The sequence below is a fragment of the Acomys minous genome (genome assembly GCF_964271855.1).
Source record: "Acomys minous genome assembly, chromosome: 12".
Classification (NCBI taxonomy): domain Eukaryota; kingdom Metazoa; phylum Chordata; class Mammalia; order Rodentia; family Muridae; genus Acomys; species Acomys minous.
The window spans coordinates 30121501-30142007 of NC_140493.1; the positions used below are offsets into that span (position 1 = coordinate 30121501).

Here is a 20507-nt window from a genome sequence, read left to right on the forward strand (position 1 = left end):
TTTTAAATTGGGTTATTTAGTTTGGTGATATTTAATTTAATTTCTTCAGTTCTTTATATATTTTAGATACTAACCCTTTGCCAGATGCATGGTTAGTAAAGATATTTCCCAGTTTGTAGGCTGTCACTTTGTACTGTGGTCAGTGTCCTTTGCCTTACAGAAGCTTTTCAGTTTCATGAGGTCCCAATTATTAATTCTTGATCTTAGAGCCTGAGCTCTTGGTGTCCTGTTCAGGAAGTTGTCTCCTATACCAATGAGTTCTGGGCTTTTTCCCACTTTTTATTCTAACAATACCAATGAATTAAAAACAACCTTGTGCGCACAGTTAAGGACCTAAGTTGGGGGATCAACTCAACAATCCACTTTTTGTCTTATCTTCCCCATGCACCTTCACATTCCCCCTTCTCTCTTTTCATCCCCCATCTCCAAATGCAACAAAGAATATAAAGGAACAAAGAGAGATCCCTGAGTCCAATCTCGTTTTTTCTCTGGGTAAGAATGATAGTAACTTATAACCAACTCCCAGTGAAAATAAACACCTAAAGCCCAAGAAAGCATCTAAAAACTTACTTAACTCCCCTTAAGGCATATGGGAGTTGTTCTTTTAAGGTTTCTTGCAGCTGATATCGGGCAAATAATACCTTTGTTGGGGCCCAAATAAAATAGGGGAAAATTGTTAAACTAGGTTGGTATATCATTTGTGGTCCAGTTCTAAATGTTGAGAACTTCCAGACTTAATAAAAGTCCTGTATGAGACAGTCTGAAATGCTGGACCAATTGGGCAGAGAAAAAAATTTTTAAGCTGTCTTTAGAGCTGTCCTGTTCTGAAGGACAAAAACTGAAGCACTTGGTGCTGGAACATGAAAGATGTAGGATGTCAGCATCCAGCATGCTGTGAGGAATGAATCCTGTCAGGTCTGATCCAGCTTCAAAATCTGGATCTTTTGCTTGGAAACATAATTTCTCACAAGCATTATACCATCCTAAAATTATAAGTATATGAGGTGTGCGCGGTGCACATAGCAATCAAGGCTAGTTCTCTGCTCTTCGCATGAGCAGAAGAAAGACATCTGGAAATCTTCTTTCATGTCATGAGAAGAATGGTATCTAGTACTAAGTTATATGTATTCTGCAACCAATAAGAAGCATTCACGATGCATAGACGTTCCATTCCCTCACTCTTACCTGCACCTCTCAGCACACTGCCCAGAGTCCAGCTTCAACTCTCAGTATCTGTGCTTATCCCTGGCTAGCTGGAGACTCTCAGTGGACATCTATGTTGGGCTAAAATCCACTTAAGTGAGTGAATACTATGCGTGTATTTTTGGGTCTGGGTAATCTCACTTAGGATGATAATTTCTAGTTCCATCAATTTTCCTGCATGTTTCAAGATTTCTTTGTTTTTAATAGCTGAGTATTATTACATTGTGTATATGTACCACAATTCTTTATCCATTCTTTGGTTGATGGATATCTAGGTTGTTTCCAGATTCTGGCTATTATGAATAAAGATGCTATAAACATAGTTGGACAAATGTCCTTGTTGTATGGTGGAGCATCTATCGTATGTATGCCCAGGAGTGGTAAACCTGGGTCTTGAGGTAGAACTATTCCACATTTTCTGAGAAAGCACCAGATTGATTTCCAAAGTACTAGTACAAGTTTGCACTCCCACCAGCAGTGGAGGAGTGTTCACCTTTCTCCATATAAACACCAGTATGTGTTGTCACTTGAGTTATTTATCTTTGCCATTTGGATAGATGAAATCTCAAGGTCATTTTAATTTGCATTTCCCTGATGACTAGGGATGTTGAACATTTCTTTAAGTGTTTCTCAGTGATTGTATATTCTGTTGAGAAGTTTCTCTTTAGCTCTGAACTCCACTTTTATTTTGATTGTTCGTTTCAGTGGTGTTTAATTTCTTGAGTTCTTAATATATTTTAGATATTAGCCCTTTGCCAGATGCACAGTTAGTAAAGACCTTTTCCAGTTTGAAGTCTGTTGTTTTGTTTTGTGGTCAGTGTCCTTTGTCTTCCAGAAGCTTTTCCATTTATTAATCTTAGAGCCTGAGCTCTTGGTGTTTTATTCAGGAAATTGTTCCTGTGCCAATGAGTTCTAGCCTCTTTCCCACTTTTTCTTCTAACAGATCTGGTGTGTCTGGTTTGTTCTTGAGGTCTTTAATCCACTTGGACTTTAGTTTTGTGAAGAATGATAAATACGGATGTATTTGCACTTTTTACAAGATGATATCCAGTTAGAACAGCAGCATTTGTTGAAGATTTTAGATTTTCATATTTATATGGCATATAGGCTTTTGAAATAAGACCTAATGAATCTTTGGATTTCCTTGGTCTGTTGTTATGTCTACCTTTTCATTTCTGATTTTGTTGATTTGTATACTCTCCATTTGCCTGTTAGTTTGGCTAAGGATTTGTCTATCTTGTTTATTTTGCCAAAAAACCAACCCTTGGTTTGTTGATTCTTTGAATGGTTTTCTTTGTACCTACTTTATTGGTTTCAGCCCTGAGTTTGATTATTTCCAGCCTTCTGCTCCTCTTGGGTGTGTCTGCTTCATTTTTTTCTTAGGGTTTTCAAGTGTTCCATTAAGTTGCTTGTATGCAATGTCTCCAATTTCTTTATGAAGGCACTTAATGTTATGAACTTTCCTCTTAGCACTGCTTTCATTGTGTCCCAAAGTTTGATTATGTAGTGCCTTCATTTCATTTTCTTTTAATTCTAGAAGTCTTTAATTTCTTTCTTTATTTCATCCCTGGCCCCATTGTTATTGATCAAACCATTGTTCCATGTGTTTATAGGCTTTTTGTTAATTCTGTTGTTGTTGATGTTCAGCTTTAGACCATGGTAGTCTGATCAAATGCAGGAGATAATTTTATTTTATTTTATTTTACCTGTTGAGACTTGTTTTGTGACCAGTTATATGATTGATTTGGGAGAAGGTTCCATGTGGTGCAGAGACAAATGTATATTCTTTTCTGTTTTGGTAAAAAGTTCTGTGGATGTGTGTTAGGTCCATTTGATTCATGACCTCTGTTAGCTTGATTAGTTTTCTATTTAGTTTCTGCCTCAAAGATCTGTCCATTGGCGAGAGTTGGGTGTTAAGGTCTCCCACTATTATTATGCTGGGATTGATGTGATTTAAGCTTTCAAAGTGTTTCTTTCACAAATCCGCATAGCCTAGTATTATGGGCACAGAAGTTCCGGATTGTTATGTACTCTTGGTGGATTTTTCCTTTGATGAGAATGAAGTGTCCTTCTCCATCTTTTTTGATAAATTTTAATTGAAAGTAAACTTTATCAGATATTATAATGGCTACTCCTGCTTGCTTCCTGAGTCCATTTGCTTGGAAAATCTTTTTCTAGCCCTTTACTCTCAGGTAATGTCTACCTTTGTTGCTGAGGTGTGTTTCTTGTATGCAACAGAATGTTGGAGCTTGTTTGTGCATCCATTTTATTAGTCTGTGTCATTTTATTGGGGAGTTGAGACCATTGATGTTGAGAGATATTAGTGACCAATGATTTCTGGGTCCTTATTGTGGAGTTGGTAGTTGTGTCTGTTTTGGTTTTGCTGTTGTGAGATTATCTGTATACTGTGTTTTCTTGGGTGTAGTTGACCTCATTGTTTTGGAGTTTTCCTTCTATTCTCTTCTGTTGAGCTGGGTTGGTGTTTAAATATTGTTTAAATTTGGTTTTGTCATGGACTGTCTTGTTTTCTCCATATATGATGATTGAAAGTTTTGCTGAATATAGTAGTCTGGGTTGACATTTGTGATCTGTTAGTGTCTGGATGACCTCAGTCTATGCCTTTCTGGCTTTCATGGTCTCTGTTGAGAAATCAGGAGTAATTCTGATGGGTTTGCTTTTATGTGTTACTTGACCTTTTCCACTTGATGCTTTTGATATTTTTATTTGTTCTGCAGATTTAGTATTTTGACTATTAAGTGGTGGGAGGAATTTCTTTCCTGGTCTAGCGTATTTGGTGTTCTGTAGGCCTCTTGTATGTTCAAGGGTATCTCTTTCTTTAGGTTGGGGAAATTTCCTTCTATGATTTTCTTGAAAACATTTTCTTATCCTTGGAACCTGGCATCTTCTTTTTTGTCTACTCCTATAATGCTAAGGTTATGCCTTCTCATGGTGTCCTTAATTTCTTAGATGTTTTGCATCATAAATTTTTCTGTTTTAATATTTTCTTTGAAAGATTTGTATCACTTTCTTCTATTATGTCTTCAGTTCCTGGGATTTTCTTCTTTATCTGTTGAATTCTGTTAGTTATATTTATATGTTCTGTTCCTGATTTCTTCTCTAGTTGTTTTATGTGGAGCCTTTCCTCGATTTGTGTTTAATTTTTTCTAATTCCGTTTACATGTTTTGAACAGCTTTACTCATTTCCTTTGCCTCTTTGATTGTGGTTCCCTAATACTCCTCCATGGCCTCCATTTGTTTGTATTTTCCTATAACTCTTGGAAGGATCTATTCAACTCCTCTTTATAATTCTCAAGTAACAGTATAAGGATAGCTTTAAGGTCATTTTCCTGAGGTTCAGCTGCATTAGAGTATCTGTTGTTCTCTGGGCTTTTTATAGGAGTCATGTTGTTCTGGATTTTGTTGTTTGTCTTCTTATCCTATCATTTAGGCATTGACTGAGGGGGCTTGGGATTTCTAAGCTGGCAGTCACAAGGGTGAGTACCTTTGGAAAGCAGCTGTTTCATTTACTGGATTGCAGATACTGTCTTCCTGGAGCTAGACTCATCTAAGCTCTGCCACCTAGGATCCAGGATTTAGTAGAGTTCCTCAGAGTACTAGTTCTCCTCAGAGGAATCATCCACAGAGAAAAACAATGACTTGGAGGCCAAAACGATGTGTTGTGTCTACTGTGTTGATCCTTTGTTTCACAAGGGGCCTACCCTGCTCTAGTACTCTGAAGAGTACAGATTGCTTGGAGCTTGTGGATCCCAACTCCAGGTGAGTCCAACCCAGATGGGAATGGGGATGGGGGATCAGGGCTTCTTCTTATCTATCCCAATTGTTCAGCCTGAGAACTCCCCAAGACTGTGGTTTGCATCAGCAACCTGTTCACAGATGTTGTGGGTCCTATGGACCTCTTATCCCCAGGGGTTTTGCACTCCCTCCAGTATTTGGAGGAGTGCAGGATGCTCAGGGTTTTTGATTCTCAAACCAGCGGAATGAAAGAGCATGATGGAGGGTGTGGGGAGGCTTCTTCTGAACCTTCCCAGTTGTTCAATCTGAGAAGTCTTCAAGACTGTGTTTTGTAATAATAGCTCACCTGTTTTGGTGTGCCATGCCACACTGCAACTGCAACTGCTGCCTCAGAACATCTGTTCGAAAGGCGGTCCATGCTCTCTCCTGTATGGGGAGGAGTTCATGGTGCTTTAAGTTATGCCTTCCAAAATGGGAGTTGTCCAGCTGTGATGAAGTGGGAGCTTGGTGCTCATAATTTGTTCCCTTCAGGAAATTCTGCAACCCCTGCTCCTCTGCTCCTCTGCTCCTCTGCTCTCTAGACATGGTACACATTGTGCACCACCTTCTTGTACCCTCCAGTATCTATTCTATTTGTCCTTCTGAATGAGAATTAAGCATTGTTCCTAGGGACCAACTTGTAATTTATTTTATTTAGGTCTGTATTTTGTAGTGTCCTTACCCTATGTTATTTGGCTAATATTAGCTGCTAAGTGAGAATGTGCAATGGGTTTCTTTCTGGGCCTGTGTTACCTCACTCAGGAATATCATTTTTAGTTCCATCCATTTGCCTGCAAATTTCAAGAGTTCCTTGTTTTTAATAGACGTGTAGTATTCCATAGTGTAGATGTACCATAGTTTCTTTATCCATTCTTCGACTGAGGGATATCTAGGCTATTTCCAGATTTTGGCTATTATAAATAAAACCGTTATGAATATACTTGAGAAAATGTCCTTATTGTACGGTGGAGCATTTTACAGTTAAATGTCTAGGATTGGTAAGGCTGCACTCCCACAAGCAATGGAGAAATGTTCCCTCTTCTCCACAACATGTGCTGTCACTTGAATTTTTTGTCTTAGACATTCTGATAAGTATAAGACGGAATCTCAGAACCATTTTGACTTGCATTTCCGTGATTACTTGGGACTTGAGCATTTAAGTGTTTACTGGCCACTCTATATTCCTTTGTTGAGAATTTTCTGTTTGGTTCTGTACCACATTTTAAAAATTGGATTATTAAGTTTGGTGGTGTTTAAATCCTGGATTTCTTAATATATTTTGAATATCAGCACTCTATCCGATGTAGGGTTGGTGAAGATCTTTTGACATTCTGTAGGCTGTTATTTTGTTCTGTTGAAGCTTTTGTTTGTTTGTTTGTTTGTTTCATGACGTCTCATTATTAATTGTTGATCTTTGAGCCTGAGCTATTAGTGTTCTGTTCAGGAAGTTGTCTCCTGTGCCCATGAGCTCAAGACTATTCCTTACTTTTTCTTCTAACAGATTTATTATGTCTGGTGTAATATTGAAACTTTTAATGCACTTTCACTTTAATTTTGTAAAGGGTGATAAATAAGGATCTATTTGCATTTTCTACTAGTAGACATCCAGTTAGTCCAGGATCACTTGTTGAAGATGCTGTCTTTTTTCCATTGTATCGTTTTGTCTTCTTTGTCAAAAATCAAGTGTCTAGAGGTGTATGGTCTTATTTCTGGATCTTTGGGTCAAATTCATTGATCCATCTGTATTTTTCCATGCCAGAACCATGCCATTTTTATTATAGATGTTCTATAGTACAGCTTGAGATCAGGGAAAGAAATGTCCCCAGAAGATCTTTTGTTGTATAGGACTGTCTTAGCTATTCTGGGGTTTTGTTTTTCCAAATGATGTTGATAATTGTTCTTTCAATGTCTGTAAAGAGTTATATTGACATTTTGATGGGAATTGTATTGAATCTGTAGATTTCTTTTGGTAAGATGGCCATTTCTACTCTTTTAATCCTACCAATGCATGATCATGGGAGATTATTCCATCTTCTGATATCTTCTTCAATGTCTTTCTTCAGAGACTTGTTTTTTTTTTTCATACAGTTCTTTCACTTGCTTGGTTAGAGTTATATGAACATACCTTATGTTTTTGTGACTATTGTGAAATATGTTGTTTCCCTAATTTTTTTCAGCTTGTTTGTCTTTTGTATAAAGGAAGGCTACTGATTTTTTAAATTGATTTTTTATCCAGCCACTTTGCTGAAGATAATTATCAGCTATAGGAGTTCCTTCATAGAATTCTTCGGGCCTAAGTAACAAGGAGGACTCAAGGTGGAAACCATAGATCTACCTGGAAATGTGAAAAATAAATAGATATATTATTAAATGGGGGAGGAATGGGAGTGGTTGGAAATTGGAATGATAATGTCAGGGGACATTATGTAGAGCTACCTTATGTAGAGGTAAGGTACTGGAAGAGACAACTGGAAATGGGGGAACAACTCAGGAGTGAGGCAGAAGTCAAATGGAAGACAGTACCACTCCTGAGAATATACCCAAAAGACACATCAAACTATCACAAAGGCACTTGCTCAACTAAGTTTTTAGCATTATTTTTAGTAACCAGAAACTCCAAGGAATTTATGAGTATGATCCTAGCTAACACTTCTAGTAATAGGGTGGGCAATTGTGTAACCTGAAATGGTTATCTCCTGTAACCAGACAAGATTTCCAGTGGAGGAATTGTGACCACAGTCCAGACCCTCCACCTACAATCTGTCCTGCTTTTAAGATGTTCTGGGATAAATTGGTACAAAAATTGTGGTACTGGCCAAGCCCAACTCTTCCACCTTGGCATCCATGTATTCCATGAGTATGATCTCTCCCTTGGCCCTGCCTGGAAGGTCAGGAATCAGAGGCTGTGTAGCCCAGAGGCCCAGGATAGAACCAAAACTGACAAACAAAAAGAGAAAATAAAAAACAATCCTCCTGCCTCCTGCCTCCTTCAGCAAATCCTACCAATGTGTGCACATATGTACCAAATGGGCAGCTAGCCCCTACTGAGGATATCAGGATGATGTCTCTGACATGGACTCTGTTACATGCTTTTTTAATCACTTCTTTTTGGCAGGGCTGTCTTGCCAGTCCACTGTGGAAGACAACATGCTAAGTCCTGATATGACTTGATGTTCTGGGGTGGGTTAGTAATGAGGAAGGCTCCCCTTTTCTGAGAGGCAGGTGAAGAGTTAGGGATGTGAGAGAGTCTGGGACTGAGAGGAGAGGAGGGAAAGGAAGACAATTGGGATGTAAGGAGAATAACTAAGTAAAAAATTTTAAATGAGAATAAAAAGTAAATGAAATGATCTCTAATGTACTCTGCTATATTCATACACAGGACCATAGCATAATTGTTAACAGAGATGATCTACCTGGAACCTAATAGAAACAGATTCAGAGACGAGCAGCCAATCACTATGGGTATCTCTGGATTTCCAACAAAAGAAGGGGAGGAAAAATTGGAGGAGCCAGGGGATTCAAGGACACCAAAAAAATATGGCCCACAGAATGAACTAACCTCTGCACATATGAGCTCTCAGAGATTGAACTGAAAGTCAGGGAAACTGAATGGGTCTCTGCATATATGTTATGGTTGTGTAGCTTGGTCGTCTTGTGTGACTTACAAAAGTGGTAGCTGGGGCTATCTCTGACTCTTTCATCTGTGTTGCCTCATCCAGCCTTAATCTGAAGGGAGGTATATAGTCTTATTCATTGATGTGCTATTTTTAGTTGATATACCAGAGGCCTCTTCTTTTTGAAAGGAAATAGATGAAAAATGGATGAGGGATGTGGGGGAATAGGGATTTGGAAGGGGCGGGACTTTGTTAGGGATGTAATATATGAGAGAGTAAATAAGAAATAAAATAAAAATGTGAAAGAGAGAAAGGAGAGAGGGGGAGAGACAGAGACAGACAGACAGACAGGAGAGAAAACTTAGGAATAACTTGATCTTTCCCAGGCAACCAATTGAAGAAACTCTAGGATTTTGGAAATCAATGCTACACTCCAGAACAATTATTGGAATTCTTCTCCCACAGGACAGGAACTTGATTCTTCTTACCTAAGAGAACTGTATATAGTGGACCAGAGTATATCACTAGCAAAAGGAGGTTGTTCCCAAATTCACTAATATTTTTGATAAGACATGATGATATTTTTCAGAGTTCCTTGTGTTTTTTCTCTTCTAGATGGCAGCCTTGCATCAGATTCTTTTTTATTTAGTTATTGAGTACTTTGATACTCAAAGTACAAAAACAAAATTAAGTTTTCCCTAAATGACTGCATGTTGGTGATATAATTCATATGCAAAGAATATGCCCAGGATATGGAAGTATTAGTTAAAATAGTAGTTTGTGCTATGTTTTTGCAAACAACTGGAAAAGGCAAGTAATTATATACAAGTTTTCTTTAAAAAATTTTTTTTTATTAATTTATTCTTGTTACATCTCAATGGTTATCCCATCCCTTGTATCCTCCCATTCTTCCCTCCCTCCCATTTTCCCCTTATTCCCCTCCCTTATGACTGTTCCTGAGGGGGATTTCCTCCCCCTGTATATGCTCATAGGGTATCAAGCCTCTTCTTTCTTTTTTTAATTTTAATAATTATTCACAATCCATCCTGATTGTTTCCCCCTTGCTTTTATCTTCCTGTTCCTGCCTCCCTCACTCTTTCAACCTATTCCCCTCCCCTAGGCCTGTGACAGAAGGGGCTTCAATGAGATGGTATTATCAGTGCTTGCTTCACTTTTATGTTTTCTGTGGTATAACTTAATCTCTACCCATAATTTTCTACAGATATCCAATTGCCATCCCCCTGTATTGCACAGATTTTTCACCAAAACTTGGGGTTCCTAATTATTTTCAACACCTTAGAAAAGTCATAGTAACAATCAGGATTTCCTGTCTTTCAGGGACCAATAGTGAGTCATTGATTGAAGCTATCTTCTTTAACACATAAGTATTCCAATCCTATGCCAAATATAGAAACTATTACCACCACACATATTAATAAATTAAAGCACTATTGTGATTTAAATCCTTAATGGAATTTCAACCACTTATCAGTAAATTCCTTTGTTAGGGGCTTTTAACTCCTTTGGACTCCCTGTTAATTTCCAGTGCAGTCTGTTAAAACATCTAATGGAAACTATACAGTGGTACAAACACTTGATGTTACAAATGCAGTTGGTATGTGTATTAAGTGTCCCTTAATGTCTATACTTCATGAACACAAATTCCTTCTAATGGCCAATTGTTAACAGGCTTAGATTTTAAAAATGTTCTATTTTGTACTTCCATTGATTCTGAAAATCAATGCTTTTACCATTGAATGGACTGCTGCTCCAGGATGGAATAGACCACTTACCTGTGGTGTTTCTCCCTGGAGCTTTAAAAAAAGATCTCATACTCTTGGGCAGGACATAACTATGTACCAAAATGACTTAAACTTTAAATAATGAAATGACATTTTTATGTATAGGTGATCTCATATGCTTTTTTGTTTTTTGTTTGTTTGTTTTTTAATTGTTTGGTTTCTTACATATACATTTATATTATTACACATATATGCAATAGACTTCCTATAGCAACAAGAGCCATGACACAATCAGGAATTATATATGTTACATTCTTAGTGTTTTGGCTATTTCTGTTTGACAGCCTTGAAGAAAACATCTTTCCTATCTTGGTCCTTCTAAATTTCTGACTGTAAATCAATCTCCATCACATCTTGTCATCATCAACTTAATACATCTATCTAGACCGAAAAACATCCTAACCCCTAAACAACTAAGCTTCATTGTAAAACTAAGCTACCTGGTCTTCAATTCTGTTCCTCATCAGAACAAGACGGTTCCCATGACACTTTCCAAGAAAGATTCCAATCCCAATTGGTCCAGCATTTCAAACTGTCCCACACAAGACTCTAATTAAGCCTGGACTTTCTCAACATCTAGAAACGGGACCACAAATGTTGTCCCACCATTTCCCCAATTTTATTTGGGCCCCTACAAAGGCACTATTTGTCCCAAATCAGCTGGAAGAAACATTAAGAGAATGATGCCCTATTTCCTTTAAGGAGGGTTGAGTAGGTTTCTGGTCTCTTTATTGGGCTATAGAGGGTTTTTGTAAATGAGAGTTGGTTACAAGCTATTATTGGTTTTATTTTAGAGTAAACAAGGTTAGGCTCAGCGATGTCTCTCTTTTCCTTTATCTTACATTCTCAGGTTTGGAAATATGGGTTGAAAAGAAGGGGGAATATAGAAATACATAGGGTTGATAGAACAAAAAGTAGAATAGTAAGTCTACTTCTCAACTTAATGGCTCAATTGTCACTCACAAGGTTATTTTTAATTCACTGGTATAGATTTTTGTATATAGTTGCAAAATAAATTTAATTCTAGATACAGTGGTATAGAATTCAAATGTAAGATTATTCTTTACACAATATATATTTGTACATATATTGTATACATATATATAATGTTTCTACTCTGGTATGAGGTATGTATTGTACCTATATAGTTTAGTTTGATACAGTGTTTATTTCCAATGCTTTAGAGGTGCTAATACAGACTGTTTAGGATAAATAAGTTGTATGAGTTGGTTGTTGGTTGATCAAATCATGGTCATATCAATTACTAGTCCTTTTTTATCACAAGAATATACATCATAGGTGTGGCAGATAGATATGGTTCTGTACAGAGATGATGTTGGATATTTGGATGGGGTCTTTGAAACCTCAGAGAAACACAGAATATGGCGTTTAAGGTTTTTTTAAATTGTTTTCGAGATTCATTGACAATGAGACAGGTTGGCCCCTGGCAACACACAGCGTAACTTAGAGGATGATGAGCATCAAAGAACCTCCTCATGGAGATGATTTCAAATGTGCCAAAGAAGCCACTGGGCAAATTGTCCCCGTTTCTACCACAGACAGAATTCTGGCTAAAAAAGCCAAGCTTGGATGCAGACAGAGTCAATGGCCAAACTATGCCTAGATGCGGTAAGCAAGTCTTCAATTGTTCCTACCTCACAAATCTGTCTGTCAGATATACTGGGCCAGAAGGCTGAAGGAGATGCTCCAACATTATAAAGAATTTTGGGTGACCATTCAGGTAGCAAACTGTCATTTTCTCATTTGGAAAGTCACTAACCTACACTCTCAGCATACTCAGGTAATCACGTTTATTCCTTCTCAAATCTCTGTTTGCTTTTTGTTTGTTTGGTTGGTTGTTGGTTAGTTGGTTTGTTCGAAGCCAGGCTTTTTCTGTATAAGGAGCCCTGGCTGTCCTGGATTTGGTTAGTAGAACAGGCAGGCCTATAACTCACAGCAATCCACCTGCCTCTGCCTCCCAAGTGATGTGATTAAAGGCGTGCATCACCATGCTCTGTTTTACTTCGTAAATGAGAACCTAAACCACTAAATAAAACAAAATAACAATAACAGTAAATAAAATAAAACTTAACTGCCAGATGATATAAAAATTTAAATGCCCTAGGCCAGATCCTCATCGTTCTCAGCCTGAAATTTAGGATTCATTGCAAGTCAGAACATAGAGCTATCACAGCTGAATGTAGAGAAGTCATCTGGGCCTCCCCAGTTCCCAGTGATGGAAAACAGATTCATGCCTTTGGGAGAGTGTCAGGTTAAGAAATATCAGCTTTGATGCCAATGATTAGCCTTTTATATAAGTTGTGTATAGTCTTAATGAGAAATACTGAATCAATCTACCATACTTTGGACACAAGAACAGAATGATTGGATAAATTAAAACCTTTCTTCAAATCATTTACAACTGGACAAAGTGCAAATATTAAGTGTCTTTGCAGTTCTCTAGAACAAATGAGACATCCATATTCTATTTTATCCCCAAGGCTCAGAAACCATTGCAAAAAAAAATGGATATTTTAAGAGTCTAAGTTTGGTGACAATTGGAGCAAAACAGTATCTTCTTGATATAACAGGACTGCTATACTCATGAATTCATAGCTGCTCTTGTACGCACAGGACCTGCGTAATATAAAGTCAGTCAGTATTCTAGCATGGAGTGTAAAATGGTTCTTAAGTCTCAAAAAGAAATGAAGAGATATAGGCAATTAATGGTTTCAAGAGGGCAAGAGTCAGTTTCTACTGTGCGCACCAGTGGATGGCCCACACCAGGAACATATAGAAGAACAAAAGAAAGAAATGATTTTTGCTTTTATTTTATACTTTTAATATTTTCTTTTAAATGTTTATTTATACTAAAAATAGATTCTGTCATATAAATATATCCTCACCACAGTTCCCTCTCTGCTTTTCCCAGTTCCTCCCCACCTCTTGTCTCCCCCCCCCCACTCATTCCAAGCCATAACAAGATAAAACAAGAAAAGACATTCCCTGATTCACCCCCTTCCCCATGTGGTGAATAAGCTGTCCACCAGTTACACCTAAACAGGCATTCTAGGTTCTCTGACTGCAATGCCCTTTGTTGGTGCATCAGTTTGTGCTGGCCTCCCTTCCTGAGGGAACACAGAGGAAGAGGGTGCAGGCTATCCAGATGAGACCTGATAGGCTATGGTCAGACTGTGGGGGAGGAGGACCCCACTTGTAAGAGGTTTAGGAGACAGGAATAGGGCTAAAGGGGGAGGGAGGGTGGGGAACAGGAAGACAAAAATGAGGGGATTACAATTGGGATGTAATATGAATAAATTATAATAAAACTTTAAAAATAGAAAAGACAAAAGCCCTCACTTATACTGAGGCTTGGCAAGGCAACCCAACAGAAGGAAAAGAGTCTGAAGAGCAAGTAGGCAGTTAGAAGTGGATTAGGAAACAAATTTGATATTTGAGAGAGAATATGATAAAATAATTAACAAGATATCAGACTTGGTGAAAAGACTTCCTGCTTTAGGATTACTACAACATCATAGGTGTTTTAAGTTGTATGTTACTGAAGTACAAGAATAGTTCTGGAAATTTAACAAAGGCTTTGCCTCAATCCCTGGACTCATGGGATATTCATAAAAAAACAAAACAATTTAATTTATTCTAAGGGTGGTGCATAGAGCATGAGTAGTGTTCCTGTGTCTGCTCTGTGGACTCTTGTATTACACATTAACAAGTTTCAAGGTCACAGGTATATTTCTGAAAATTCTACTAATACCTCATCTGTTTACAGGTTCTATATAATCAGATTTGAACCACCTCAGGTACTACTTTATATATATATATATACACACACATACATACATTAACAACCTGGACAGCAAAAAGCCCTACACAGACAGATGTCTGTTATAGAGACTGTAAAGACAGTATAAAGTCTTCTTGAGATACAAATTGTCATGGTACTTTCTTGGTCCACTTTCCATTCTTACCTTGAGAGTGCTTTATCTCACTCTAGAATAAAGACCATCTCTCTTGTACATCAGTGTCTTACATCTGAATTATTTTGACCTAGATCACAAGGTCTGGGGCCCGTAGGGAGTCCAGAACAAATCATGGTAGTAAGATCACTCCCATTTTCACAGCTATGCTAATAGTTACAAGTAAGTTTAAGTCATATAAAAGTTTAAACAGGAATTTCTTGTTTCATAGTTTGCAGTACAATTTGAATGTAGTGAGATGTGCTTCTTTTTACAAGACTAATAAACTTACTACACAGAGGGACTTATTAAAGTTGGCAAAGTGTCTGGCTTGTGTTCACCACTTCCATTGTTTATATTCTGAAGAGCGTAATCTAATGTCTGGGGGTCCCTTCTATTCCCCAGCAGCTTCTAAATCTACTCTTAAATTACATCAGAATACTAAACCTACAGAAGTGATGACAGACAGATATTTCTCAAATTTTACAACATGTATATCTTCTTAGATCAATATTACCTTACCTGTAGTAGTCATCCTAAAGAAAAAGAAATCAATCTTCTTTTAGCCAAAATTATTGGTGTGTGTGTGTGTGTGTGTGTGTGTGTGTGTCCATCCTTGATCTCCTGCAGCAATACACATATGGAGGTGGGAGTTGATTCTTGTCTTCCACAATGTGTGTCCAAATGTCCAAACTCAGACATAAGGCTTGGCAGCATGAGCCTGTATCCACTGGAATAAACTGTTTTGGTTTTTTTTAAACATTATTTTTAACTGTGCTTATTTTAAATTTATGAATAGTCAATGGTTAGTACTTTGACAAATGGTGTATTTCAATTTGCCTTAAAAAAGATTAACACCCAGGGACTGATCTTTTAGTCTGTATTATGTCCATTTCTACACACTCACTTGTGAACATATCTCATAGTAAAACAAATCTCACCTTTTAGTCATTTCCACCATTACACAGGCTTCTGTATACTCATATATTTAATTTTCTTAAGATTATAAAAAAGGTGCGATAAGGCTTTTAAAAATTTTTTATCACCATAAAAATTCTACAAACTTTTGAAAAAAATTGAAGACTGAAGAAAATTTAAATAAATAAAAACTAAAATACCAGATATATGTAAAGGAAGGAAAACATATGAAGAAAGGCACAAAAAGAGAAAAACAGAGGGAATGAAACACAGAAGAGAATACAAATAATTAGAAAATATAACTGAAAATACAAAGAAATTAGGAGTGAAGGGGGTGTTATAAAGTTAGCAAGGAATGACAGAACAAGGCTGGGAGAACAAGATGACACAGTGTAGGGTCTAAGTATCCCTTAAATAAAAGTTGCCTCTTATACCATAAAAGTTCTTTAGTAAAATTGAATTAAATAACATACTATGTTCGTAACATTGTAGAAACAATAACTTTCCAGAGCACAGATATTTACATTACTCATGAATATGTTGATACCACTCTTTTGCTTTAAAAAATAGACTTATTTGCATGGTATGTTGTTACTGTTGAGTTTTAACCTATGAAACATGTTACAGAAGTATTTTTACAAAAATACACTATGGAATATTAGAGAATATTAATTATATATAAACTTGTACAGTACCACTGAAAGTCATATTTGAGGACAGTTCTTAGTCGGGCTCTTATTACCTTAAACTAGTTAGAAAAATATTATTGATCCAGGAATCAAAGGTACAACTACATTGTTCTTGAAGGAAATCAGAAAGCAATTATCACTTGAACTTCCTCAGATGAGTGTAAGCAGAAAACACACTTTTATGAGGGAGAAAATGGTAATCATGAATTTTAATTCCAAATCTAAATGCCCCTCAAAGGACAGGGTACCTTCTCACTATGGAACATAAAAACATATAAGCAAGGAGAGATGCTGGCCATCTACAAAGATCCTTAAACATTTTCATATCTTATCATGTAGTCATCTAGCAGCATGTCTCTTTCCCTATTCATAAATCCCTCATTCCTAATATAGAGGTGCATATGACCATACCTCTGTTTTCCTCTGTACTTATGTCAATAAAGCCCCTTATTTTAAAAAATTCATGTCACTATATCATATTCCATGGGTCCCCTATAGTGAGCCTATGTTTGGTACTGGAATCAATTATATTTACTGGTATGTTATTTGCCTATAAAAGACTATTACATTTGTAAGTAGAAAACAAAGGAAGAAACTAAACATTCTTACCAGTTACAATGTGACATGCAATTGAGGGATTTTTTTTTAAAGTATCAAGTGAAAACAGGTCTGTGCCTTGCTTTTACAAAAGAAAAGCTAAAGGTGAATTTGCAAAGAATACACATTTTACAAAAGCAATTATCCTTTTTTATTTGTTTACATTGCACTGAAAATTTACATCATACTTTTACAAAGTTTTTTTATCATAAAAATATACTTCTTTACAAAAGTGTATGCATTAATATAAGAGGAGTAGCCAGTTGCAGAAGAAACGTCATTTAAACAAGATCTTAAACATATTAACCTTAACATTAGTGAATGAATCATTGTTATTGCAGTCATTTGAATAAACAAGAATAAATAACAGATGGCATAAAATTTAAAACCGCATCCTGTCAGTAGAATACAATGTTGAGAAAATTTATGAATTTCCAAAACAGTGTATCTCAAAGTGTTTTTACAAGAAATTCACTAAATGCAGAGATAGCTCCAAGCGGTGCTCCCAGGTGCAATGGTTTCTCTTAGGCACTCTTGTCTCATGATACAAAAAGTGAGACCCTTCACAGAACAATCCATATTTGAAATGGACAACAGAGAGTTCACAATGGGCATGTGTTTTATTCAATGAAATGAAACTTGATGAACACAAAGAGGAAGACAATGTTCTAGGAACTAAAAATGCCAACACTAATGTATGATGTAGCTTTAAGTGAGATCAACATAACATCTAAACTTGTTTTTAATGAGACAATGAAAAACACTGGCTGTACCTGATACCTACTTCTTAAAAATAGGGTATAGACAGAACATTTAAAAACCTGTCAAAATTTGATGGATACATATATTTGGGAAATTTATATTGGTAATCTGAAAGAACATTTTTTTTGGTTCTTTTAGTCATTAAGGTAAGGGGTAGATCAGAGTATATTAAACCTCATTGTTCAAAGAAACTAAAAAGTATCTAAAGTAGTAAAACCAAAGATTCAGCTGGAAGGATATGCAGACATAATTAAATGGAGACATAATTGATTTATTCTAGTAGGTCTTTGAAAACCATTGTAGTGTTTGATTTAAAAAGGGTTATCAAGCTGGTGTCTTAGATAACTGCAAAATAAACATCTTTACGGATAATTTTTGTGAGCCAAAATACTTTCTGAGGCAAATATCTAAGGGCATCTTATAGCTCAGTGGATAAAACTGTTTTCTTGATAATGGAGAAATTAAAAAAAAAAAAGGTCACAAAATGACCTTGCCATTAGCAGAAACTTGAAAATGATTCTTCAAAAGGTAGTATCTGTATAAGTAATACAGAATGCCAGATTGGAGTGGGCAACCTTATTTCTTCTGTGGTATCAATTAGCTCATATATACTTAAAGGCATGTGTCATTCCTAAATATCCAAGGAAGTAAGGAATACGATGCCTTGGGTAAAAAGAATGAATTGCAGATTTGTGGTATGAACTACAGACACGTGAGTGTGATGTAGTTAATGACAGCAAAGAGAAGTCAGTGATCTATTGACTCTGGTAAGTATAGCTCTTATTTTCTACCCTATATCATTTTTTAACCCAGTCCCTCTAATATAGTTTATAAAGCACAGAAATACTGATAGTGGATGCTCCTCCAATATATGCAAATAATTTTATGTTTTAGAATAATCTCCTTTTTAAAAAAAGCAAATAAACTGTGAGTAAGCACTCTTAGAGTGCAGCCAGATTTCTGTAAAACTCTCCACGGTAAACATGAAGATGAATTTTGATCCAGTTTATCAAAAAAAACCAAAAACAAAAACAAAAACACTCTTCGCTATTATTCCTCAGGAAAAGGTGACCCAGCAAGTCCTGAAAAGTGTGCTTTGTTTAGCAGTGAACTAAAAGTGCACTGTTCAGTGTGTCGATTTCCAGGGTTCTGAAGAAGGCAACGTGTTGCCGTGTTATACCATTGTGCAAACTGTATTCAAGTTGGGGTCGAATCGTACGGCCTTCCCCTCCACAGACTTGGCATTCGTGTCATACATGGGATTCTCAAAGGCTGCTTGGCCATTGTTGTTTTCATGAACAGAACATCCTGTGTACTGTGTTTTGGGTGCAGTCCTGTTAGAAAAACAACATTTATAGTGTCATGTTAGGGTATTAGAAATAGCGGACTAGGGTTCACTGAATGCACTTTCATTATAACTGGTAGGGGATAATGTCACTTAAAAGTATTAACTAAGAAATCCCCAACCTAGTAAATTTTATAAATATTACCTACAAGTATCATATCAATAAAATACATGGATTTACTCTTTCAAATTTTTGTGACAAGTAAAAAATTACTGTGTACATATAAAATATAAATCAGGATGGTTTATCTTCTCATTGCCATATATTCGCTTATCATATGCTTACTAAACATCTGTTTATATTCCCAGCATCATTCTCAATATATAATGCACCTACATTTCCAAAGCATATAATATCATTGTTCTTGTGAATTTACATTGAAGTGATAGAAGGGTAATGGTTATGGATAAACAGAAGGAGAAGACTAGATCGTGATGGTTGTTATGACTCAAAGAAAAACAGTTAGCATGGTAACAGTTAGCTTGTAAGTTATTTTAAGAAAAACAATGAGGGAAAAGTTGTCTGGGAATTAAAATTCTTTTTGAGACCTGAAGAATAAAAAAAAAGGATACAATTCTATACTAAATCAGAAATGGTAAGCACATAAAGACTAGATAGCAAATGTCTGTCAGACAGAAGGCTAATTTAGTTACTCCATAAACGAAAATCTCCAGGTGTGTTGTCATCTTATTTATATAAGAGCCAATAATATGGTAAAAAAAAAATTCTTGCTGACATTTCTGTTATGGAAATGTTTCCCAATCACTACTAGTGATTAAACATTTACCTTTACTTAAAGAACTGAAGCCTAGGCACATTGGCGTAGCTACGTTTGCATCAAGAGTGTCTTCCTTAGTTCTTGCCCCTTTCACTAATGCTCATGTATTGTTTCTCTTTTCCAAATGTGTTTTACAATTTGTATGTTGTGCTGCATTTTTATGGAAAAGGGAAGAAATGATGTAACTAATTTCTAGATCTTAATTCTTAAAAAGGTTTTATATGAAAATAAGTTTGATTCTTGATTCTTTTCCTGGTACTTAGCATTGTACGTTTCAACTGTCAATTTCGCTGAATTGTTTCTCGCACATTGTATTATGTTACTTTACATTCCTGTGACAATTTATGTATTGTTAGTATTTAAAATAGAGATAAACTCAATGAAAGTAAATTGTAAAGCACTCATAGGAACTTAGATTTACATTCCTACTTAAATAAAATTTACTTGATGAAAATTTTCTTTTGCAGGGTGAATACTATACCATAGCTATAACTTCATCACCGTCATTCCTTGATCAATTATACTTACAATAATAACTAGGTAATATATTATGGCCATCTCTTTTTCATTAGGTAAGAATCAAGACAGGAGGGGAATCAAGGCTATGTACCACTACCACCTCTTCTTAATATTGATCTACAGTTTTAAAATCTAGACTTGATTTATTTATAATAAATCATATACAGTAAAAATACTTACATAGCAAGCCAGAAAGCCAAGTGTAAATGCTACATTGTAAATGTTTAGCTCCTTTGTAATTGGCAACCCTGAAGAAGATACTATCTCCCTTATCTAGGTGAGTCCAAGTAATAATGTTATTCCTTCTCAAGTCTCTGATAGGGTTGAAGACTAGCTAGGTATAGTTTCAATTATGCTTAAGTTGTGTAGGATTTAAGACAATTTTTTAAGCTCTAGAAAGTTGTTTTTTAAGTCAATAAATACAAGACATGGCAGAGAATGATCTGCGTTTTTGAGACAAGGTCTCACGTATCTCAAGCTCCCTGAAATTCTCCATATCCAAGAGTGGCATTG

The 20507-nt window shown here is 36.2% G+C and overlaps 1 protein-coding gene across 5 annotated transcripts in view; it reads right to left on the reverse strand.

The window, feature by feature from the left end:
* Positions 1-16722: 16722 nt before the first annotated feature.
* Positions 16723-20507, reverse strand: part of CSMD3 (CUB and Sushi multiple domains 3) — a 1109294-nt gene continuing 1105509 nt past the window's right edge. For all 5 annotated transcript variants that reach the window (XM_084749143.1, XM_084749142.1, XM_084749141.1 and 2 more), the window contains one exon: positions 16723-18685. In XM_084749143.1, the coding sequence (XP_084605269.1) occupies positions 18526-18685 (160 nt within the window). In that variant the 3' untranslated portion in view covers positions 16723-18525. The remainder of the gene's footprint in view (positions 18686-20507) is intronic.